We start from the raw sequence: 26,418 nt of genomic DNA, 5'->3' as shown, positions 1-26,418 counted from the left end.
GCTGTCTTTGGAAAGTGATGGATGAAATAGACACGTTTAACTCTTGCGTATACTATTCTAATTAGTGACGTCAGTATTAATGAGTCTAATTTAGAACCATCATTCCTTCTTTTGCAAAAACTGCAGATTTAAGTTTTTTTGTCACTGTTTTACCCACTATTATTGGTACAATCTAAGCTGCTGGTAATATAGAACAAGATCCCAGAGTGAAACCTGAATTGATCATAAGTTTTATTTTGCAGTTTGGTTATTGAACATATTCGCAGAAGGTTGTCAATGTACCTTCAACAAAATAATATACCTTCAACAAAATATAAGTTAAAAAACTATATATTTTTTAAGTTAAAATACTATAAAAGTTAAATGTACTATATAAGTTAAAATACTACATACTACACCGTGGGGCGACACGGTGGCTCAGTGGTTAGCACTGCTGCCTCACAGTGCCAGGGACCGGGTTCAATTCCTGCCTCGGGTGACTGTCTGTGTGGAGCTTGCACGTTCTCCCCGTGTCTGCGTGGGTTTCCTCCAGGTGCTCCGTTTTCCTCCCACAATCCAAAGGTGTGCAGGTCAGGTGAATTAGCCATGCTAAATTGCCCATAGCATTTGGTGCCTTAGTCAGGGGTAAATATGGGTTTGGGGAATGGATCTGGGTGGGTTACTCTTCAGAGGGTCGGTGTGGACTCGTTGAGACAGAGGATCTGTTTCCATACTGTAGGGAATCTAATCTAATATGTGTATGAATATATAACAATCTGGAAAGATATAAATAGCCAAAAGAAAGATTCAGTTCTTTTTCCCAGCAATATCCTTTACAGATGCTCAACCTAAGTGAAATGAAACAATCCAGCTTAACAGCTCTGTATTATGATAGTTTGATATTATTGAAGCATAATGCTGCAAGTATACATTTTCAACTTTTTCAAGTTGAGAATGAATAATGTTTCTGGATCTGTTAAGTATCTCTTTACCGTTTGTTTTATAGACTTAGACCCACCAAAAATAAGGTGTCCCAGCCTGAAGGTAAAGACAGCTGAACCCGAAAAGCTGACGGTGCGGGTGAACTGGGATACCCCGGAGGGAAAGGACTCAGCTGATGGCATTTTGACCAAGTAATTACTTTTTTTGAAATGAAGGAAGTGGCTTGCAAAGGCAATGATTCAAACCCATTGTCAGGTTAACCTTAACAGGTTTTCTGGTAAAGTAAGGTTCATATCGATGTACATGTATTTGGATGAGCAGAGCAGTAGATGTGATCTATATGGACTTCAGTAAGGCACTCAACAAGGTTCCTCATGGGAGACTGATTAGCAAGGTTAGATCTCATGGAATACAGGGAGAACTAGCCATTTGGATACAGAACTGGCCCAAAGGTAGAAGACAGAGGGTGGTGGTGGAGGGTTGTTTTTGAGACTGGAGGCCTGTGACCAGTGGAGTGCCACAAGGATCGGTGCTGGGCCCTCTACTTTTCATCATTTACATAAATGATTTGGATGCAAGCATAAGCGGTACAGTTAGTAAGTTTGCAGATGACACCATTGCGGAAACCCACTGGACACAAAGTTCCAGTCAGGAAAACACCATCATCTTCTGCTTTCTGCCATTCAATCAATTCTGGATCAAATTTGCCAAATTTCCTTGGATTTCATTGGTTCTTACCTTCACTGTCAGGGCCTTATTAAAAAGTTGTGCTGAAGTCCAAGTAGACTACGTCAAATTAAGTGGCATCATCTGTACATCTAGTCATCTCTTTGATTCAGTCAAGTTGGTCAGACATGACCTCCCCTTAACAAAACCATGCTGACTGTTCTGGATTAATCCCTGCTTCTCCAGTTACAGATCAATTCTATCCCTCGGAATGGCTTCCAATATTTTCCCCACTGCTGAGGTTATAATGTCTGCCCTGTACTTTCCTGGTTTAATCTCTTGCTCCCTTAAATAATGGTATCACAGTGAGCTGTCCTCCAGCTCGGGAGGAATTGAGAATTCTGAGGATGGATTATGCGACCCAGGACCTTAACTCTGATTTCTCTCCACAGATGAGAGAGAACTGCTGAGCTTTTCGAGCAATTTTTGTTTTGTTTCTGATTTGCAGTATCCCCAGTTCTTTCAGTTTTATTTAGGAATTGAGAATTATTGCCTGTGCCCTTGCTACCACTGCTACTACTCTTCACTGAACATAATGCGTAGTATATACAGTATAATTTCTACAATATGATGATTGGAACTGTAAATTTGCCCATGAGTGATTAATCATTCAGGAAGTAACTTACACATTTACATTTTAATTTGAAGAGTTGAAAATTCTTGTTATCAATATCTTTTTATTGTCCCTATCTTTTTCTGAATCTACTCAGATCTCTGTACATAGCCACCCTGTTCTTTTATTTAACAATTCATGATTAAATGGAATATTGAAACAGAATTTACAACTACATGAGGAAGAAAGATTAGATTCTCTACAGTGTGGCAACAGGTCCTTCAGCCCAACAAGTCCACACTGACCCTCTGAAGAGTAACCCACCCAGACCCATTTCTCTCTGACTAATGCATTTAATACTATAGGCAATTTAGCATGGCCAATTCACCTGACCAGCACATCTTTGGACTGTGGGAGGAAACCGGAGCACCCGGGAAGCATGAATTATATCCATTTATACCCTTTTCAATTAGTCCCTATAATCATCCACTTGTTCTTGCTGCATCTCATGTTTTGCAACTTTTATCAATAAATTTATTTTCATTATTTAATTTAAAATGTCATTTTACTGTGTAATATCAGAATCCACAGAACCTCTTTGGTATCTATTTAGACACAAAAACCTCTAATTATGGAATCCTTTTAACAAAACTAGAAAAGAAAATCTAAAAGTTGAACATCATTTAAATAGAGAGGTAAAAGAAAAATGGCACACCTGCATATATGACCTGTGAAGGAAAAGGTGATCAAAATATGTAGATTCTACAGCACATGTACAGCCTAATGAGTCTGTGCTGGGTGTTTATATTTCTCATCAATTTCCTCACACTCTAATTGTCTGCCACAATCTGTCCCCTTACCCAGTATTCTTATCTCCATCATGTATGCTTAATGCATTCTCTTAAATGCATCAGTGTTATCAGCCATCAGCACGGCATTTCGAAGTGCATTTAATGTTCTAACCACAGTCCGTGGAAAGTAACTCCTTATGAATTATTTATTTGATCTGTTAGTGGCTGTCTCTGTAGTACTGTGAGGTTTACACTCTTGAGAGAGAAGACTAACAGTCTTTACTGAACAAGGCCTGTTAAGGGAGGACATGGTCGAGAAGCCTTACAGGCTCAGGATCTATGTGATCTGACATCCCTATGACTAGCTGATTTAACACATGCTGAGCAGCTATTCACAGCCTAATGGTTTGTTAACTCTTTCCTCTACACCGTGTTACAAACTCTTTTATGATATTCCATTTAATTATGAGCTTTTAACCATCGGCATTTGACTCTTTACCTCCTCCAACACACCCGTAAGCCTTTGGCTCATGGCATTAATCTCTAACAGCATTCTCACTCCTCTTGGAGATGTATAACATGCAATGTAACCCCACTATTTAAGAGAGGAGGGAGAGAGAAAACAGGAATCTACAGACCTGTTAGCCTCATGTCAGTAATAGGGAAAATATTAGAACCAGTTGTAAGAATGTTATCACTGATTAGGCCAACATTTACTGTCTACATGGAAGGGGAAATCAACTTAGATGGAGTCACAGGTAGACAGGATAATGAAGAAGGCAATTGGTATGCATACCTGTATTGGTCAGTGCATTGAGTATAGGAGTTGGGAGGTCATGTTGCGGCTGTACAGGACATTGATTAGGCCACTGTTGGAATATTACTTGAAAGAGTTCAGAAAAGATTTACAAGGATATTGCCAGGATTGGAGGGTTTGAGCTATAGGGAGAGGCTGAACAGGCTGGGGATGTTTTCCCTGGAGCGTCGGAGGCTAGGGGGTGACCTTATGGAGGTTTACAAAATTATGAGGGGCATGGATAGGGTAAATAGGCAAAGTCTTTTCCCTGGGGTTGGGGAGTCCAGAATAAGACGGCATAGGTTTAGGGTGAGAGGGAAAGATAAAAAGAGACCTAAGGGGCAACTTTTTCACACAGAGGGTGGTCCATGTATAGAATGAGCTGCCAGAGGAAGTGGTGGAGGCTGGTACAATTACAACATTTAAAAGGCATCTGATGGGTATATGAAAAGGAAGCATTTAGAGGGATATGGGCCAAATGCTGGCAAATGGGACCAGATTTATTTTGGATATCTCGTTGGCATGAATGAGTTGGATGAAAGGGTCTGTTTCTGCACTATATATCTCTATGACTCTGTGTTGCAGTGTTTTAATTTTTTTGTATTTGGGAATATCCCCTTAACATCTGTCACTGCAGCCTCTGTCGATCTAACCCTTAACCTAATTTCCCAGTTCACCTTGGCTAGCTCTGTCTTTATGTGCTCATTGTTGCCATCTTTAAGTTTGAAATACTACTCTTGGGCCAATTGCTCTTTCTGTCAAAGGAGGCAATTCGTGCAAATGCATAATTGCTTGATGCCATAATTTGTCATGTTAGTTTTTGGACAATGAAGAAACTGCTGCTAAAATGTAATTTGATGCTAGTGGGTGGCCTCAGTGATGTGAATAAGTGATGTGTGATTAATGCAGTTGCCCCCAGGAAGGCCTCACATTCAAAAACATTCACTCTGCCCCTGAAGAGAAAAGCAGCAGCATACTCCATTCACTCAGGCTGTATTATTATTGCGCAGTTGACATTAGATCGAAGGTGTCAAGGTTTCAGCTTTGCTTGTGAGTAAGTTCCAGGCTCCATCTAAGAGACAGCATAATCCCCCCATCACTCCAATCCCATTGGTGTTGTTCCTGATGACCATGTAGCCTCCCCCTACTATATAATCCTTTATATAGTTCCTTTATATAATCATTAATATCCCCAGTTTACCCTCATGGCTTTACAGATTACCAGCCTCTCTCTCAGATGACAGAGGAATTGTGATTTGTGAAATCTTTGCTTCCCTGCCAGAGCTCTCCCTTCCCTCCTAAGCTGTGAGATACCCCCACCCCCACTCTTCTATCCTGAATTGCGCCCTCTTACTGTAATCATTCCCTCAATGACCAAATCCAGTGAACCTCTTCCCCAGCCTTGAACTTGCCACTTCTCCAACTCCATGAACTGTCCCTTGATGACTCCCTGACCCTTACTGTCCAAACGCCCAGGCCCGACCATAGCTCACTCTCTAGACTGACTTGATAGGACAACCCTGACAGTGAACAACCAACCTCCCTGGACTATTGGCACCACAACACCCCAACTGACAAACCTGTAATCCCTGGACTGGTTGCACTTGACCTGCAGGAATGACTGTAGACCAATTCTAGATTGCAAAGACCCCCAGACTCTGGTGGCAACAAGCACCTGATTAACCATGGACAAGAATTTGATGAGCTCCTTGACTGATTGAGTTGGGGCATTGTATGACTGTCCTCCTTGATACCACTAAAAACTGCTTCTCCCTTGATTTTCAGCCATAAGCACTTCGCTGAAACGCGCAGTGTGTTTGCCAGGTATACTGCTGGCACATGCTGTAGATGCAACATTGACATAGCATGGTGTCATGCAGCAATGTGTTCACCCTTTTGGCTGCTCAATCCTTGCCCTCCCTCCATGCTAAAGAGCAATCCAAGCCACAGAGGCTGGCAACTTTCAAGTTAGCAGCAAGTAAGTGAGCACTAAGAAATGAAACTATGAGCCATAAAGTGCATCCTGTGGAGATGCATGTGTGTTCCTGTGTGCAAATTGATCTGGCAGAAGCATACAATTCATTGGTATTCCTGAGCTCCATACTACATGTTGAAGGCTTGAAGTGATATGCTCTGAGAACAGCCATGATGATATGGCAAAGCTGGTGGTTTGCTAATGCTGAAACTTTATTGCTGGAACAGCACAGCAGGTCAGGCAGCATCCAGGGAACAGAAGATTCGACGTTTCGGGCACAGGCCCTTCTTCAGGAATGAATGGCCTGGGCCTGTGCCCGAAACGTCGAATCTCCTGTTCCCTGGATGCTGCCTGACCTGCTGTGCTGTTCCAGCAATAAAGTTTCAACTTTGATCTCCAGCATCTGCAGACCTCACTTTCTCCCCGGTTTGCTAATGCTGACATGAATGGAGGAAGAGGGGAGGAAGATGGGGGCCATGCAGCAGGTAGAGACATTGTGGTGAAGACAAGAGTTGGATGAAGGCTCACTGAAGCAGACAATAACCTGCTGCTGTTAGACAATTGCTCTGACTTTCATGTTGTGAATCAGAGCCATCTAGTTTCTCGAGGAAGAAAAGAAGAATTGGAAGCTAATTAGAAATGAGTTCTGAAGTAGTTATATCAGAATTAAAGTGTTAACTGTGTTTCTTTCTCCACAGATGGTATCAGACCTCCTGAGTTTCTGTCTTTTTATTGGAAATGAGATGAGTTGGGCTACTAATAAGATGCAGATACACAGAAACAAAGCAAAGTTGCCATAGACCCTGAGGCTGCTGTCTCAGAGTGAGCTTGTGGTTTAACTTGAGGGTCACTTGGGACAAGGTAGAGAAGGAGAGTCCTTCACGGTAACCTCAGCCAATGTGGGAATTGAATCCATGTTGTTAGCAAACCAGCTGTCCAGCCAACTGAGCTAACTGACAATCCATTTTTAATGGAAGTAAGGTAGTAACCACTCATTAGTGAGATTCAGGATTTGCCATTTAAACCTCAGTGGAAAATTTGAAATTGTTTTTCTGATGTTGAGAATCACATTTTTCCATTTTTGCCATGTTCTCATCATTGTCCATTCCTCCCAAGGGAACAAAAAAAAAACATCCTATATGTACTTTAAAATCTCCCATGTTTACCTTGCTACCTTTCCGATAAGCTGCCACTATTTCTTCCTTTACACTTCATCCTACCATGTGGTTACTCTTAGAAGTCCTGGACACCACTCCTACAAGTGACTACTTGCCTTTTTAATTTCTCATCTTGAGCCAAAATGTTTCCACAACCTGCTTTCCTGAACCTCAGTCATCTTTCATGCTATTGACATCCTCCTTAAAGCCTCTCCTTTGCCTCCTTGCTGCAGTGCAGATAGTTTCCATTTTTTTCTTCCTGAATCTACTTTGTCTGTTCTCTAGCTTTAATGTTCTTCCATTAATGTTCTGCCAAAAACAGCACAAACAGATCCTGTCCTTTATAGAGTCATAGAGATGTACAGCATAGAAACAGACCCTTCGGTCCAACCCGTCCATGCCGACCAGATATCCCAACCCAATCTAGTCCCACCTGCCAGCAGCCGGCCCATATCCCTCCAAACCCTTCCTTTCATATACCCATCCAAATGCCTCTTACATGTTTCAGTTGTACCAGCCTCCACCACATCCTCTGGCAGCTCATTCCATACACATACTACCCTCTGCGTGAAAATGTTGCCCCTTAGGTCTTTTTTATATCTTCCCCTCTCACCCTAAACCTATGCCCTCTAGTTCTGGACTCCCCGATCCCAGGGAAAAGACTTATTTATCCTTTACATGCCCCTCATAATTTTGTAAACCTCTATAAGGTCACCCCTCAGCCTCCGACGCTCCAGGAAAACAGCCCCAGCCTGTTCAGCCTCTCCCTGTAGCTCAGATCCTCCAACCCTGGCAACATCCTTGTAAATCTTTTCTGTACTCTTTCAAGTTTCACAACATCTTTCCGATAGGAAGGAGACCAGAATTGCGATGCATTAGTCCAACAGTGGCCTAACCAATGTCCTGTATAGCCGCAACATGACCTCCCAACTCCTGTACTCAGTACTCTGACCAATAAAGGAAAGCATACCAAACGCCTTCTTCACTTAGTTGGACATAAGCTGGTGAACTAAGGATGCTTTCAGCAAACAACTGTAAGATAATAAATTTCTAACAATGATTTGTAAAAGTCTTCGCTTTTGGCCTCAGTCCCAATAAAACAATTATTGCATATATGTTAAACCTTAGAACTTGTACCTAAGCTGAAGTGAGGTTTTATTTCAGAACGTTACAAAGTTAGATCAGAGTTAATTGTCAGGTAGACTGGCATTAAGGTAAAATGATTAATTTATTAAATCCCATTAGTTTGCTGAACAAAAAATATTTGGAGCAGAGTTGAGTATGAATATGAAAGAACTATATGGCCAGTAACCATTTAACACTTCGCAGTGACTCTAATTGAATCTTTCACAAGGAAACAAGTTACCTGAAGCTGTTAACTCCATTGGTGCACGAGATTAGATCAATCTAAAACCTTCAGTGCTTTATGATTTAGAATTTTGCCTGTAAAATTTCTAGCTTTGAAGGTTTATAAATAATTTATGATGTACTATTGGCAGATAGTTAATCCTTACTGCTTTCAATCTGATACTATCAAGGATTCACTTTCACCAAGGATTCATTTTAATTTACTGCTGTAAACAAAACATGTTTTAATTTGTATTGAATTAGAAAGTTCATGTATTTTTCAAAAATAATCATGCGAAACAATATTAAAATGTACAACTAATGTAAAATGGCAAATAAATACTTAAGTAGCAAATAGCATGGAGCTGTCTTGTTAACTTTTTGCCCTGATAAATTTGATTTTAATTTGATTGTAGAGCTATTTAATTTCCATTTTAGGCATGGAAAGATCTGAAATTATGTCCTTTATTGTGACAGTGCAGCAATGGGTTAATAAAAGAAGCCATTGTTGTGAGAGGCTATGGTGGGTTGGGGAGTGGGCAGGCAAGGAGAAAGAAACAAAAGGTTTGGGGGAAGGCAGTTAATCCTATGGTGGTCTCTGGTACCACATAATGTGTGGTGATGACTTTCATTCATGCATTAATCAATATTTTTAAGAACAGCAACTTGCATAATAATTTATAATTAATATCTTCTATTTCGGTACATTTAGAGTCATAGAAATGTACACCACGGAAACAGTCTCTTCGGTCCAACTCATCCATGCCGACCATATATCTAACCTAATCTAGTCTCATTTGCCAGCACTTGGCCCATATCACTTTCAACCTTTCCTCATCTGTGGGCAGCATGGTGGCACTGATGCCTCACAGCACCAGAGACCCGTGTTCAATTCCCGCCTCAGGCAACTGTGTGAGTTTGCACATTCTCCCCGTGTCTGCGTGGGTTTCCTCCGGGTGTTCCGGTTTCCTCCCACAGTCCAAAAATGTGCAGGTTAGGTGAATTAGCCATGCTAAATTGCCCATAGTGTTAGGTGAAGGGGTAAATGTAGGGGAATAGGTCTGGGTGGGTTGCTCTTCAGAGGGTTGTTGTGGACTTGTTGGGCCTGTTTCCACACTGTAAGTAATCTAATCTAATCATATACCCATTCAAATGCCTTTTAAGTGCTATAATTGTACCAACTCCAACAGTTCCTTTGGTAGCTCAATTCATACACGCACAACCCTCTGCATGAAAAAGTTGCCCCTTAGGTTCCTTTTAAATCTTTCCCCTCTAACCCTAAGCCAATGCTCTCTAGTTCTCAACTCCCCCACCCGAGGAAAAGACCTTGTCTATTTATCCTATTCATGCCCCTCATTATTTTATAAACCTCTATAGAATCACCCCTTAGTCTCCGATGCTCCAGGGAAAACAGTCCCTGCCTATTCAGTCTTTCCCAATAGCTCAAATCCTCCAATCCTGGCAACATCCTTGTAAACCTTTTCTGAACCCTTTCAGGTTTCACAACATCCTTCCGATGGGAGGGAGACCAGATTGCACAGAATATTCCAAAAGTGGCTTAACCAATGTCCTGTACAGCCATCTCCTTTCCTCAATACTCTGACCAATAAAGGAAAGCATACCAAATGCCTTCTTCACTATCATATCTACCGATGATTCTACTTTCAAGGAACTATGAACCTGCACTCCAAGGTTTGGGTAAATTTCACACTGTATTGATTATTTAAAAGTAATTTGTGATTGGAATACATATTTATCTTTGTGGACTGTGAGCAACAGGAATATAGTTCTGGTTGAAACATTACAAATTCAAAATGACTTCTACCTTGTGATTTCTGGGAGTTTTGATCAGCTACAATTACTAAAGATTCAAGACTTGAAGTCTGCTATGGTTCATCTATTGCTTCGAAAAAAGTCAATTAACTTTGGAGAAGCAAAGCTTTAACAAGAGATAAGTGATGGGTTTTATTATTGAATCATTAGACAAATTGCTAGAAGGGACCCAATGCTGAAGGTTGCCTAGCAACATCCTCTGGACTGCAGTTACTGTGTTTTCCAGCCCACCAGGGTGGATCAATTGATCCAGTGATTCACTTCCTGACTCCCCAAAGCCAGACCGTCATCAAGAAGGCAGAACTCAGGTGTGTAGTGGGATACTCCTGACTTGCTTGGATGGGTGCAATTCCTACAATACTCAAGAAGCTGGAGACCATTCAGAACAAAGCAGCCCACTTGATTGGCACCACATCTATAACCGTTCACTTCCTCCACCACTGTTGCATGGTAGCACCAATATGTGCTATCTACAAGATGTACTGCAGAAATTCACCAAGGTTGTTCAGATGGTATCCTCCAAGCCCATGACTATCTTGAAAGACAAGGCAGCAGAAAAAATGGGAACCCTATCACCTGCAAGTTCCCTTCCAAACCACTCACCATCCTGACTTGGAAACATATCACCATTCATTCAGTGTCACAGGGTCAAAATTCGGAAACACTCTGCCTAACAGCTCACTCCCCACAATTTCAAGGGCAGTTAGAACTGGGCAATAAATGCAGGCCCAGCCAGTTGTGCCCACATCTCATGAATGAATACAAAAATGTTTCTATTTAGGGCCATTTTTTTCTCACCACTGCCAGGGAGATGAAATTCTGCCCATTGTTTTGAATTGCCTTTTTCTTCCACATGAGACTAAGATTTTAAGAAGTGCTTCACTGGCTGCATAAAAGTGCAATTTCCTTCCTGTACTACATGGTCAATGCATTATGACAAAATCTAGGTTGATCATAGCAATTTAATTTGTGATGTGTTCACTACTCATCTTGAGATGATGCATATTTTCCCTGAGTAAACTTCTACTGCAGCATTTTCGCATTTGTATTAAATTGTATTGGACTGTGTTGTAAAATGCAACAGAATTCACCATAAACACTTTTTTGTTTATCTTTTAGTGTCATATTAAAAGGCCTTCCTCCTCGCTCAGAATTTTCAGAAGGTCAACATAAAATTCAGTATACTGTTTTCGACGGGGCTGGAAACAAAGCATCTTGTCAGTTTACAATTAAAGTTGAGGGTAAGTCTTTTCTGACAATTCACACACATTTAATAATTTCTGGTCTCCATGTAATAAATAAAACATAACATAAGTATTAAACATTGTTTTTCAGATTCTTCTCCACCCTTTAATTGATCATTTGTTGTGTTGTCTTGAAGCAAGTCAGTTTGGGTATATATAAAACATCTCTGCAGTCCTCCAATTTTAGCCTTTTTTGCATTTTGGATTTCTTTCACCTCAGCATTGATAGTCATGCCTTCAATTGTCTTTGACTTGCCTAGTTTATGTGCTGTGGCCATGTTCTTTCCCAGCAGAGCCTATTTTGAGTAGACCTACATACAATGGAACTCTTAAAAGGATCACAGGCTGTGGACTTTTTGGTAACAGAGTACCTTTTTTTAAGATTGTGCTTTTTTAGATTTTGCTCCAAATTTCTGAAAATTTTATCAAAAATAAATTGACAGTCGTTGCCTTTTCAAATACATGTAAATCCTGTCTCTCAGGATTCCCTCCACCAACTTGCCCACCACCGACGTAAGGCTCACTGGTCTATAGTTCCCTGGCTTGTCCTTACCACCTTTCCTAAACAGTGGCACCTCATTAGTCAACCTCCAGTCTTCAGGCACCTCACCTGTGACTATCGATGATACAAATATTTCAGTAAGAGGCCCAGTAATCACTTCTCTAGCCTCTCACAGAGTTCTAGGTTACACCTGATCAGGTCCTTGGGATTCATCCACTTTTATGCATTTCAAGGCATCCAGCACTTTCTCCTCTATAATATGGACATTTTTCAAGATGTCACCATCTATTTCACCACATTCTATATCTTCCATGTCCTTCTCCACAGTAAACACTAATACAAAATACTCGTTTAGTGTTTCCTCCATCTCCAGGGGTTCCACACATAGACTGCCTTGCCAATCTTTGAGGGGTCCTGTTCTCTCCCTAGTTACCCTTTTGTCCTTAATGTATTTATAGAATCCCTTAGGATTCTCCTTAACTCTATTTGCCAAAGTTATCTCATGTCCCCTTGTTGACCTCCTGATTTCCCTCTTTAGTATATTCCTACTGCCTTTATACTTTTATAAGGATTCATTTGATCTGTCTGTACCTGACATATGCTTCCTCCTTTTTCTTGACCAAAACCTCAATTTATCTACTCATCTCGCATTCCCTACACCTACCAACCTTGACTTTCACCCTAACAGAAATATAGTGTCTCTGCACTTTCATTATCTCACTTTTGAAGGCATCCCATTTTCCAGCCATCTCGTTATCTGCGAACATCTGCCTGCAGTCAATTTTTGAAAGTTCTTGCCTCATAACTTCAAAATTAGCCTTCCTCCAATTTAGAACTTCAGTTGTTGGATCTGGTCTATCCTTTTTCCATCATTATTTTAAAACTATTAGAATTATGGTCACTGGCCCCAAAGTTCTCCCTCACTGATTCCTTTGTCACCTGCCCTGCCTTATTTCCCAAGAGTAAGTCAAGTTTTGCACCTTCTCTATAGGTACATCCACATACTGACTCAGTCAATTTTCATGTACACACTTGACAAATTATTCTTCATCTAAATCCTTAACACCTTGACATTCCCAGCCTATGTCAGCGTATGGAGTCAGCTATTACGAGGGGGCATAGTAGAGTGATGTGCTCTTCCTGTCAATTTGGGAGAACAGGGAGAGTTTCCATGTTACTGATGATTGTGTCTGCACTAAGTATGTTTGTTAAAAATACTTATTTTTATTAAGCATCCGAATGGAACTGAGCAGCATTAACCTTGCAGAAGCATGGATAGCAGGTTTGATTTATTTTAAATGTTTACAACCTAATTTCCATTCAAAATTGCAAAGCATAAATCTATGAAATAATTTATGGATGTGCATTTGCATATTTTCATTATGGGTTTAACACCATTCTGTTTTGGAAGTTGAATAACTCAGAATAAATGACTCCCTAACTTTTTTTGATTTCACATAATGAATTCAAATTTGATTTTGAAAACTGCAGTTTGAATTATTTTTATTACCAGTTAGACGTTGTGGGAAGCTCTCTCCACCAGATAATGGCTCCATGAAATGTTCCAGTGATGGGGATAACTATGGGGCAACCTGTGAATTTTCTTGCATGGGCGGCTATGAATTACGTGGAAGCAAAGCAACCGTCTGCCAATACAACAATATCTGGTCAGCAGCAGTGCCATCCTGTGCACGTAAGTATATTTGTGACTTGCATTTTACACTATTAAAATTCTTACAGGAATCAAAATTGTACCTAGTTCTCTGCATGCTTATGTCATGTGTAAAGGCCTGTGTTGATATTTGCCTGTGTAGAAAATAGAAATAGCAGCTCATTATACTACAAAGCAATGTTAAGATCTTATGAACTTATCAGTTGTAAATTATGTATCAACTTATAAATTAAACCGTACTGTATTCTATTCCTTACAATTTCATCATCAAACAATCACGATCTTTAAATCTGTATTTACTAAACAGTAATGAAAACTATGATAAAGAAAGAGAAAAAGAATGTCTGATTGAAAATTGATCTAAACATTTATTTCAATAGTATAATAACTTTAAAGGAACGCACAACTGTGCAGAATGGAACTATTAATGACATATTGCTTCTGCAGTTATAAAATAGCATAACCTCTGATGACTGAATGCCACAACTAAATTTTTAGGAAGATATTCAAATCTTTCCATTTGCTTTGGTATCACACTGTGATGACATTCCATTTTTACTTCATTAAAGTGAGATTATTTCCACTCCGGCAATTAGCCATTTTCTTACCTGCCAGGGAGAATGACGATTGGAAGCTGGTGACGTAAGCCCTTAAGTGACATTATTTGAGGAAGGCTGCAGGGAAGTGCCTGGGAACTACACACCAGTGAGCCTAACATCTGTGGTGGGTAAGCTGTTGGAAGGGATTCTGAGAAGCAGGATCTACAAGCATTTAGAGAGGCAAGGACTCATTTGGAATGGTGGCCATGGCTTTGTGCATGGGAAATCATGCCTCACGAATTTGATTGAGGTATTTGAAGGATGACCAAAAAAGTAGTTGAGAGTAGCGTGATGGATGTTGTCTTCAAAGTCTTTGACAAGGTACTGCATGGTAGGTTGTTGACTAAGATTAAATCTCACGGGAGCACTGCATGCAGTTCTGGTCGCCCTACTATAGAAAAGATATTATTAGACTAGAAAATAATTTAGAAAGGATTAATGAGAATCCGACCTGAACTGGAAGGTTGGAGTTATAAGGAGAGGTTGGATAGGCTGGGACATTTTCCCTGGAGCATTGGAGACTGAGAAAACACCTTTTTCTAGAGGTCATAAATCATGGGAGGCACAGATAGGGTAGACAGACAACTGCTTTTCCCCATGGTAGGGGAGTCAAAAACTCGGGGACATAGGTTTACAGTGAGAGGGGAGAAATGCAAGAGGGTCTAGAGGGCCAGTTTTTTCACACAAGTCTGTAATTTGCTGGAGACACAGGTCTGTAATTTGCTTGACCAGGTTGTTGATCTTGAGAACAGGGTCAGGAGAAAAATATATTTGGATAATTGGTTTGCTGGAGGGTAAGAAAGGTAAGCGACCATTGGAATTTATTGAGGATTGGCTGCAAACATTCCTTAACTTGGAGGCTGGAATGGGGTGTCTGAAGCTTGAGAGGGTTTACTGGGTCACGACACAGAAGTCAGGTCTGGACCAGCATCCTCACCCTATCCTGGTGCGGTTCTATAATTGTAGAGACAAGCAAAGAATTGTGGAAGCTTCCAGAATCCAGGGGAAAGATTCGAAGGCCTTAGTGTACAAGGGCTCTAGAATCATGTTTTTCCTGGAGTTCTCAGTGGTGGTGATACGGAAAAGGAAGTCCTACGATGGCATTAAGAAAGACTGAGGGAGCTCGGGATCCAGTTCTCTCTGAGGTATCCGGTGGTGCTTCGGTGACCTTTAATGGATCCGTACACTTCTTTGATTCATCAGAAAAGGCACGAGTCAGCTTGTGGAGAAGCTGACACGTGCCTTTTCTGATGAGCCAAAGAAGTACCAGCTGTGGACAAGCTGACTTACTCTGTTGTTTGGACATGTGTTTTTTTCCAAAAAAAGGAAGTCGTGTTGGGGTTTTCTTTTCCTCTTTTGTTTGGTGATAATCTAGGTTAAATTATGCTTGGGGACAGGTGGGGCATTTACTTTTAACTTCTAAATTAAGCTATACCAAGGGATGGGTGGGGTACTTACTTACTATTCACTTTTAACTTCTTTGTTCACATTGTTATTCTTTTTTCTATTTTTGTTTGAGGCTTGTGTTTGTGGTGTGGCTCTAGCTAGGAGGAGAGAAAATGGTTGGGATGGCTAGATGTCTACTTACGGCTCAGGTATTTAAATGCCGTGGTTGCTGTTTTAGCAGTGGGGTGGAAAGTTGGGTTTTGGGATATGTAGGTGCCCCATTTAGGTGGGGGATAAACTGCCCTATCTCATGTCATTGGCATCTTATATGTTTTGCTTTTTGGTTTTTGTTGTATATAGTCTCTGATATTTGTGTAGGTTTGTTAACTGTAGTGGGTTTAGTTTGTGTAGTTTTATGTTCTGTGGATTGTCTTTTATTAAGGCTCAGCGATTTGTAATGTGAGTTCTTCCTCTCTGGAGTCTAAATGTTACTGCAGAAGGTTATGGAAATGTGTTGCTGGAAAAGCGCAGTAGGTCAGGCAGCATCTAGGGAACAGGAGAATCGACGTTTCGGGCATTAGCCCTTCTTCAGGATTCCTGAAGAAGGGCTAATGCCCGAAACGTCGATTCTCCTGTTCCCTAGATGCTGCCTGACCTGCTGCGCTTTTCCAGCAACACATTTCCATCTCTGATCTCCAGCATCTGCAGACCTCACTTTCTCCTCCTGCAGAAGGTTATGGCTAATGACTTGTTTAAATAGTGTACCGGAACATCAAAGGGAATCACTTGCCATTTAAGGGGAAAAAGGTACTCTCGAGTCTTAGAAAGAAAAGGTGGATATTACCTTATTGCAGGAAACACGTTTGGATGATAGGGAACATTTGAAATTACAGCAGAATGGGTTTGATCGGGTTTACTTTTCATCTTTTAATACTAGGAATAGGGGAGTGGCCATATTGGTTAGGAGGAATCTCACTTTTAAGTTACTACAGTGTATCAAAGACACACATGGAAGGTTCATAATCCTTAAAGCCCTGGTAAATGTGGAAGCATATGGTATTTTAAATGTCTATTGTCCCCCGGCCCATCCCTTCAAATTCTAGTGGATGCGTTCTCTAAGTTTTGAAGAGTCTTGAATTTCAGCATATCATCATAGAAGGAGATTTTAATTGTCTTATGGATCCTGCTTGCCCAAAGCCGCCCCCCAATGCCTTCTTTACAAACCAAGCAGTTAGTGGATTTGTGTGTGGACTTAGTGTCGGTGGATGTCTGGAGGTGTCTTCACCCTACAGGCAGGGATTTTACATTTTTTTCTAATCCACACAGGTGCCACACTAGGACTGTTTTTTTGACCCTCCGTGGCAACTCTGGACTTGGTAGTGTCTTATGTGATTGGTAATATTACCATCTTTGATCATGCTCCAGTGTACCTGTTGGTTAAGATTAAGGACACTCTAGTGGGTCTGAGACACTGGTGAATGGATCCCTTTATCCTTAAGGATAGTAAGTTTGTGGAATATTATTCCAGTGAATTCAATGCATTCCTAGACATTAATTCAGGTTTGGCTAGTAGCCCATCCGTCTTTTGGGAAACAGCTAAAGCTTATGCCAGATGATTAGTTATTTCCTACTCTGCCTGTAGGAAGCGGCAGAAGGGTGAGCAGCAACGTCTCCTTGAAACATGGTTGAAGGCAGCTGAGAAGGCTTACTCTGACAGGCCCTCATTAGCCAAGCTACAGCGGATCACAGCGCTTTGTCTGCATTGAACTCCATGCTTATGAAAAGAGCAAAGAAGGAGCTTACTTTTGCAAAACAAAGCATGGTGACAAAGTGGGCATGTACCTAATATATTGTGCCAGGAAAAAGAGTGCCCCTCAATCCATTACATCGATCAGGGAAGGTGCTGGAAATCTAACCTGTGAATCTGAAAAGATTAAGACGGCATTTCGGAAATTTTGCTCTGAATTATACCAGTCTGAAAGTTGTGAGGATGGTCAGGCTTTTTTCAAGAATCTGGAGCTCCCAGGTGTGACCCCCGAACAAGAGTCTTTTCTGAATGCCCCCTTATCAGAGCAAGAGGTGCAGGAGGCTGTGAGGCAGCTTCAGAGTGGAAAGGCGCCTGGTCCTGATGGACTTCCCAACAAATTCTACAGGAATTTATAAGCATATTGTCAGGCCCGATGCTCAATATATTCAATGACTTGTACAGCCCTGATCGTCTCCCGTCATCTCTAAGAGAGGCCAACATCTCTCTTATTCTTAAAAATGGGAAAGCCCCGGTGGATTGCGCTTCTTATAGGCCCATTTCACTTCTAAATGTTAATTTTAAAATTCTTTCTAAGTGTCTTGCATTCATGCAGTAAACTGTGTTACCTGCTATTATTAAAGTGGGCCAGATAGGCTTTATAAAGGGCCACAGATCTTCCGATAATTTTAGGAAATTACTTAATGTAATTCAAGCATGTCAGCAACAGGCTGTATTGGGATTGGTGATTTCTGTAGATGCAGAGAAGGTATTTGGCCGGGTCAAGTGGCTGTACCTTTTTTGAACTCTAGAGCAGTTTGGCTTGGGTAAACCTTTTATAAGGTGGGTAAAGGTTCTCAATAGTGAGCCTCTTGTCGCCATTCTCACCAGTGGTATGCGATCAAGTAATTTTAATATCTTCAGGGACAGTTGACTGTCCCCTTTCACCACAGCTTTTTACACTGGTAATCGAGTTGCTGGCGGAGACCATTCATAGTGATCCTAATATATTGGCTCCAGAAGTGGGGTCAAAATGACATAAGATTTCATTGTAGGTGGATGATGTCCTCAGCTTTTTGTTAAACCCAGCAGTTTTGTTGCCTCGCCTGATACAATGTATCAATTCATTTGGCACCTGTTTTGGGTTACAGGATCAATTTTGCATATCAGAGGCTACACCCATGGGTGATCTTACAAAAATACCAGGTCTTGAGGGTGAACCTCGATTCCCTTTTAATTGGTCACAGAGGTTTTTCTGGATTTGGGTATATTCATTACTCCAGTTTTTGATCAGCTATTTAAAGCTAAATTTGTTCATTTATTCAACAAAATCAAACAAGATCTTCACAGATGGGAAGCGTGACCGGTTTCTTGGTTAGGTCGGATAGCCCTCATTAAAATGAATATTCTCCCCCATTTGTTGTACCCTATGTGAATGCTCCCCTTGATTTTCTCTAGCCAGGTTCAGCTCTTTTACCTGGCATCATAAGCGCCCCAGTATTAAGTTAGTTAAATTGCAATTGCCTCACAGACTGGAGGGGGAGTGCATCGCCCAGACATTAAGAACTATCAACTAAACTCGTTTTTATCTTATGTGAGTGACTGGGCTTGTGGGGACTCTCTTTCAATATGGTTAGATGTGGAAACCTCTCAGGCAAGATGTCCCCTTACTAGTTTGCTGTTCCTGGACAAAATGAGGACAGTTAAGGAATATTGCCACAACCCAATAGCTATCAATACTGTTAAAGCATGGAGGGCAATGCGGCAGAGGGAAGGCAATATTGCCAAAACATGTTTTTTTACACCTATGGTTGGTATGCTGGGTTTTCAACTAGGTATAATGGACTCTGGGTTTAAACTCTGGGCAGCTAGGGGTGTGTCTTGCTTGGGTGATTTATTTGAGGGGGGCACAATGATGTCTTTTGACCAGTTAGCTCGGAAATACGAGCTACCTAGTAAGGACGTCTTTCACTTCTTTCAAACTGGGGATTTCAATCAAAAACGGACTACACTTTTAACTGATCCCTACAAATCCAACATAGTGAAGGGGGTGCTCAATCCTAAGAATACACTTTCTGTCAGCACTCTTTATCACCTGTTGAGGGGGCCTGGAAGGGCAGCTCCTCAGACGAGACCAAACGGCTTTGCAGCGTGTGGGAGAGAGAGTTGGGCGTTGAGATCTTCTCAGAGACATGGGAAGACATTTGGGAAAATGCGAGAAAGATCTTTATTTGCAATAGGACCCATGCTTTACAGTTGAAGGTTCTCCACAGGATCCACTTGGCTCCAGATCATTTATCAAAATTTAAATCAGGAATATCTTCAACATGTCCCAAGTGCAAAGTGAGTACGGGCACTTTTACTCATTGCTTCTGGTCCTGCTGCAGGCTCTGAACATACTGGAGTGCTGTGGTAGGTGCAAATAGAGAGGATCTTGGGGACAAGGGTGGAAATGGACCTGGTTTCTCCTCTTCTTGGGATATTCCCTATAGACATACATAAGGAAAATGTTTTCAACATTCTTACTTTTTGCGCAAGAAAGAATATTCTCTTAGGTTGAGTGTCTGAAAATCCTCTGGGTTTGTCGGGTTGGCATAAGATAGTTATGGAGCCTATCCCTTTAGAATTTTCTTACAAGTATGGTGCACCATAAAACTGAGAATTTGTCTAAGACATGGTGCTCTTTTTGGACTACCTGGACACAGATCTGTTTGCCAAACTAATAATGGGTTTTATACAGCTGTAATGATTGGGTTTTACGTGTCTAATATCCAGATAGGGGGAACTGCGAATGTATGAATATGTGTAAATTAATGTTCTTCATGGTCGCGAGCTAGTGTTTTGTCTTGCTGGGCCATATTATTATTATTTATTAGTTAGTTGTTAGTTATTACTTATTTACTTATGTATTTAGTTTTTTTATATAGATTTATACATTTTTACAAGTGCAGTTTTTTTCTGTCTTTGTACTGTTTTGAATTGTATTGTTTTGTATTTGCTGTAATATCAAAAAATCTTTTTTAATAAAACTGTGTTTTCAAAAAAATTGTGAAAACTGGGTGGCATAGGCAAGTTGGGCCAAAGGGCCTGTTTCCATACTGTAGACCTCTGACTCTAAGCGATCATTAATAAACCACTAAAGATTCTTAATTGTTGGAAAATGGTGAAAATCACTTTCTCATCCTGCACTTAATTGCAGAGTTGGCAAGAAAGTGTCTTGTCCACTCTCACTACTCCTGGGTATAGGAAAACCATGTTCTGAAACTCACAATTGTTCAAAGTATGTTTTATCAGGTAACAAAACATAAGTATACGAATTTCTCAAGAATAAAAATGAAATAACTCATATTTAGTTAGTGACTTGGGCTATCCTAAATCAGTTCACAACCATTGGATTGGATTTGAAATGTCCCTAATGTATTTCAATAGGTTGTATGTCAGGCAATTTATGTGCAATGAAATTTTGCAAATTAAATAACTTACTCATTTATTTTTTGCTGGTGTTGACTAGGTCAGCATGGGATTACATTTTACAGTTGAAATTTTACTTTTTAGCGATTATTCTTGAGTTATGTTTATAAGGATTTGGAAGAATTTTTCAGAAGCATGGGTTTGCGGTTGATTAGCCTGCAGTTATCATTCTGTGTCTCGCTTTTTCTAAATGTTGCAGTTCGTGGTTTGAGCGTGAGCAGACTGCAAATTGTCATAACCTATGTCAAGATAAGAAAGAAAGAAAGATCTTGCATTTGTATTTCTTTTTGTTAAAAACCTTCTTATGCTGCCTTCTGTGTTTTTAATGCCCACGTTATTTCAAAAGTGGCTGAAGAATACATATTTGAATAATTTCTTCCGGAAAATTCATTTAACTGTTATCGTCCTAATGTTCATATCAGAGAGAGGAAAGGAATTGATCAGTCTGCCAGCCTAAGTAGTGTTTAAGCCCCAGTTTTTGCAGGATGTTATAGAAGTCTGAAATAATTTTGTATTAAACACATTAAAGTAAATCATTCTAGCGCTCTCCTAACTGAGAAAATTTCTCTATTTGGATTACAAGTCTAACCATTTAGATTACCCTACAAAGATATTAAATTCACTTTAAAAGTTTTTAAGCATCATTTCAGATTTACACTTTGAGCAAATGCGCTATGTTAAGTTCAAAATTCTCTCAACATTGCCCTGTAATATGGGTTGTGAATAAATCAAGTTTTCCTATGCTAAAATACTTGTATGATTTTTTTACTCTGATTTGTCTTAAAGCAATTGAATTATGTATGAGAATCAATTGAAGAAAACTTCAGAATCCCTTGAGGATATCTCCTGCCTGAGAATTGCAAATAGAGTCATAGAGATGTACAGCACGGAAACAAACCCTTAGGCCCAACGTGCCCATGCCCACCAGATATCCCAACCTAATCGTGTCTCATTTGCCAGCACTTGGACCATACCCTTCTAAACTCTTCTTATTCATATACCCATCCAGATGCCTTCTAAATGCTGTAATCGTACCAGCCTCTACCACTTCCTCTGGCAGCTCATTCCATACATGCACCAGCCTCTGCATGAAAAAGTTGCCCCTTAGGTCTCTTTTATATCTTTCTCCTCTCACCCTTAACTAATGCCCTCTAGTCTGGACTCCCCCACCCCAGGGAAAAGACCTTGTCTATTTACCCTATCCATGCCCCTTTTGACTTTATAAACTTCTATAAGGTCACCCTTCAGCCTCTGACGCTCCAGAAAAATTAGCCCTAGCCTATTCAACATCTCCCTATAGCTCAAATATTACATCCTTATTCAAAAAGATTTGTTCTAAAGAAAAGTATGGATGCTGAACTAAAGAAGAGGAGGGATGAAAATTCAATCAGTAATGTGAGGCTTTAAGAAGGCTTTAAAGAAAGAGAATGAAGTGCACATGTGGAAGTGTTGAGGATGGAACTCTGGAGCAAATCAGCTGAAACAAGTAAAGGATAATGGAGCACAGCGGAATCAGTGGCCATGGAGAGCAAGAGAAAGCTGCAATACACTGAATATTCAACAGCTTTGTAGCAGAATCTAAAATGGGACAGGAATCTATGTCAGTGTGTTGATAAAGCCAAGTGGCGGAACAGCATTTGAAGCCATAGAGAATGCAACAGGGAATATTAGAGACAGTCCAACAGAAAACATTATCTATCTCTGGAATGGATTTTCTGTTCTTCCTCCAGCAGGTTTGAGCGTAGGTCTTATTTGAGATCTGTAGATCCACTGCTGTTGACTCACCTTGGCTGAAATTTTAAAGGAGTGAGAGCATAAGCAGTGCCATATCCCCATCCTTTGGTCTATTTAGAGCCACTCATGGGCCTCACTCTGTTGCTGCTGGTACTTTATCAGTGGTGGTGTCCTGTGCTTGTGGAGAAACCACAAGCTTTACTGGGTGGATTGGTGTTTGGCAATAATGGTTCTCCTGTGCAGCCTTGTGAACCCATTGGATGTGTTGGAATATCATGTTATTCTTTAACCTTTTCCCTGGCCTTTTGAACCTGGCTCCACATTGCTCTTGCTGAGACGCTTGACCCCAGACTTACTTGGATTCCTCAGTATAGTGGAACTGCCTGCACTCATTGCTAAAGTAAGTAATGCTTCTCCTTGTGTTAAATTACTGCAGGACTCCATCGGGAACATGGGTGGGCTTCGCATTCCAGAATGTTTAGTCAGAGGTTAGGGGAATGTTGCAATGTGTAAAATCCAACCTTTGTTCACAAATAATTGATATTTGTTCTATAAATTATGCTTTCTAAGATTCCAGTGCACCAATTCCGGCAACAATGAGAGGTGGGATTATTTTTGTTCACCTTTAAACTGTGCACTTTGTTCTCCTTGATATTTCAGCTATGCACATTAATGTGGGTGTTACTACAGCAACAGCACTTCTTGATCAGTTCTATGAAAAGCGTCGTTTGCTGATCATATCCACTCCGTCTGCTGCCAACCACTACTACAGATTCCAGCTTGGAATAATTCAGGTAATGTTCCCTGAAAACCAGTAATAGACTCCTAAAGAATATCACACAGTAATCTGGTTGAAGGAATTGGTTTAGCTCAGTTGCCTGGATTGTTGGGTTACAGGGCAGTGTGACGCCACCAGCGTGGGTTCCATTCCCATCACTGGTTTGAGATTATCATGAAGGACTCTCCTTCTCACCATCTTCCCTCGCCCTGAGGTCTGGTGGCCCTCAGGTTAAAATCACCACTAGTCGCTTCTCTCAAAATGTGACCAGCCCCTGTGGTCTGGTAAGACTATGGCAACACATAACAACACAACACAATCTGGCTGGGTGAAGTTTTTTTGATTCAGTTTATATATCGTTCTCAGGTTATTGGGGGACCATTTAGCTTGGTTGGCCAGATGGTTGGCATGTGGATCAAATAGTGCTTTCTAGTTGAGGTAGATTTAGGTTGGCCTCCTAGCCTTACCCAAATGAAAAATCATGGCATTTTGCTGTGATATTTGTCAAAAATCTGTCACGGGGCAGAGAACTCAAGATGAACAGCTTCTCCCTTTTTATCCACTTTCACGTGCCATAATAGGGTTTCTAGCTACTATTGTGTAACTAATCTTTGAGCATTTTGAATGTAGCTGTCAACTCCGCTATACAGATTGATATCAGAAGCTCACTGTCTAGATAATAGTCAGCCTGGATCATTGTCCCATTATTTGAAGACAATATCAGTTGCTATATTAGTGCAAGGCTCCTCTGGATATTATCCATCACTAACACATATTTAGAACATTGATGCTGATTTTATCAATGGAATTGCTTAGAAATCCCTCATCAATATATTTAAATAGGTGTAAATGCAACTTTTTTGGCCTACAAACTAAGATTTCTTTTTTACTAACTACTATTCTCATTCTCCCATCATGTCGCAACATTGTTCTTATGAAATTGATTAACTGCATTGAGAAGATAAAGTAAATCTGTTTTCAAACGGTGCTTACCAAGTCTCTGCACTTTTGTCAGCTTTGTGTATAACCACAGAGCTGGAAGGAATAGTTGAGTTCAGTAAACATTCACTGACAATAAATTCTGATTGCAATATTAAATTTACAAACAATTCAGAGAGCATCAGAAATCATTAGTCACAGCATGCAGATAATCAATAAGTTTTCTGTTATTAACTCTTATGCCTGAAATCAACAGAATTCTAGCTTTTCATGGTGATTGCACTTTGATTTGAAGTGTGAAATCCAAGTGACAATAATTATTGCCTATGTTCTTTTACCATAAATGATCCTGTGTAATGCAATATGGGAGAATTGCCATTAAGGATGAACAAATATGTGCTGAAGAAGGATAGAAAGAAACAATAAATGTGAGCAGGCACAGTGTAGAAAATGGTGGGCTGTCTTGGGACCTGACTATAAATAGGAGATGGATTTATTGCAGAGGACTTACTGAAGAGAATTAAACTTTGAAGAATCATGTGACTGACCTCACTGGAGAAAAGAAAATGGTGAGAGGACATATGAGGCGGATCTTTAAAGTAATGAAATGTGAGAAATTAATTTAGAACGTAAATGATGTCAAAGAAACAGAGTTGAGAAAAGAACATTTTCGTCCCTCCAGGAAGGTGGAAATGTGGAATAGACTCCAAGGTGAAAAGAAGCTGGATTACTATCTGTCAACATATTGCAATGAAATTAGAGTTCCTTAAAGTCGGTGGCAATGGGTTTTTGGGGAAGGAGACGGGGGGGAGGGAGGGGGGGGACGATGATGAGGTTTAGTCTGGAGATAGACAAATTATACTTCCGCTTGGTTTGGAAAGGGCGTCATGGTCCAAATGTCTTTTTCTTGTTCTTGGCTACATAGTAATAACATTAGACATATAAATAATGATGGTCTGAAGGTAAAGCAAAAGTCGAGTTGCAATACATCTCTAATTTGAACCAGAAAAGGAATGCATGGGATGTATTTTGTCAGCATGATCTGTTCATGAATTTGTCATTTCTAGAGCAGTAAGTTATGAGGTCTGGAAAGGAAAAGAATACCATTGTCAGTCATCACAGATAATTCCACTTGCTGAAAATAAATTTCAGTTTAAGTCTCATCTTGCAGGCTTTACCTGTTTTTGCTAACTGTGGTTGTACTATACCAGCTAATGAGTAGTAGCTATTTCATAGGACTAGAAAGACGCTTTAAAGGTTTGCTGTAAAACAAATAAAATATAAGAGATTTATTATCAAAAAATAGCTAGCACATAGTGGAAGACAGTCTGCCTATTGTTTTAGGTTGTGTGGGCAGAATTAGAGGACAAATAAGCAGGAAGCAAATTATATGGAGAAGTGATAGGGAAATAGATTATGATTATTCCCTAAATTTAATTGTCAGAAACATATGTTACAATCAAACATTAGAAACAAAATAATTGCAATATTTAACAATTCAGATATAAATCTTTTCTCATTTAAAGTTTTTTGTTTGTTTTGACCAAAAGTGAAGAAAAATGCCCCCTCTTTAATACTGATGTAATGGCATTTACAGAAAGGTACACACTTGAAAGCTCAGGCAGAGATGGAGCTAGTTGGGGTATGTATACTCTACAAGATCTTCCAGGCAAGTGAGGCACTCCTTCATGTAAATTTTATGTTATAGGGTTAAAGAGAAAAAGGGAATCTTCTGAATTGACATTCAGGGAAATTATTTCCCCATTCTAGGGGTACTCCTGCTTTATTGTAGTGTTGGATTTTGAAACACACATTCTGATTTTTTTTCAATTCATTTGTGGGATGTAGGCATCACTGGCAAGACCAGAAATTATTGACCATCCATAAATACATTTGAGAAGATATTGTTGAGTCACCGTCCTGAAGTGTTGCAGTTCATGTGTGTGGGTACATGTACAGTATTATTAGGAGGTTTGTGCCAGGAGGTTTCACTCTGGTTTAGGGGTCACATGGGTGGAGGACACGCTTAATGGCAAATTGACTGGATGTCATCCTTGTAAAGCATAGGAAACTTTACCTGGTGGGCTCTAGGAGTGTCCCATAGTTTCCTTACAGGGCCGACGGAACCTGTTGCCCCTTGTCCATAGGTAAACTAAAAGAAAAAAAATCCACTTATCTTTTTGTGCTTCTTCTCGCCCTTCCTTCTGTTGACGTCTTGGTTTGAGAGCTTCTCCGTGCAGATCTCTTGTT

The 26,418-nt window shown here is 40.3% G+C and overlaps 1 protein-coding gene across 2 annotated transcripts in view; it reads left to right on the top strand.

Annotated features, from left to right (window-relative positions):
- srpx (sushi-repeat containing protein X-linked) overlaps window positions 1-26,418 on the top strand; it is a 72,709-nt gene that overhangs the window by 39,135 nt on the left and 7,156 nt on the right. For both annotated transcript variants that reach the window (XM_043701581.1, XM_043701580.1), the window contains 4 exons: window positions 986-1,112; window positions 11,219-11,340; window positions 13,359-13,538; window positions 23,112-23,245. In XM_043701581.1, coding sequence (XP_043557516.1) covers window positions 986-1,112; window positions 11,219-11,340; window positions 13,359-13,538; window positions 23,112-23,245 — 563 coding nt within the window. The remainder of the gene's footprint in view (window positions 1-985; window positions 1,113-11,218; window positions 11,341-13,358; window positions 13,539-23,111; window positions 23,246-26,418) is intronic.

This window comes from Chiloscyllium plagiosum, chromosome 12 (assembly GCF_004010195.1).
Source record: "Chiloscyllium plagiosum isolate BGI_BamShark_2017 chromosome 12, ASM401019v2, whole genome shotgun sequence".
NCBI classification, from domain to species: Eukaryota; Metazoa; Chordata; class Chondrichthyes; order Orectolobiformes; family Hemiscylliidae; genus Chiloscyllium; species Chiloscyllium plagiosum.
This window is presented reverse-complemented; position numbering and strand designations above follow the sequence as displayed.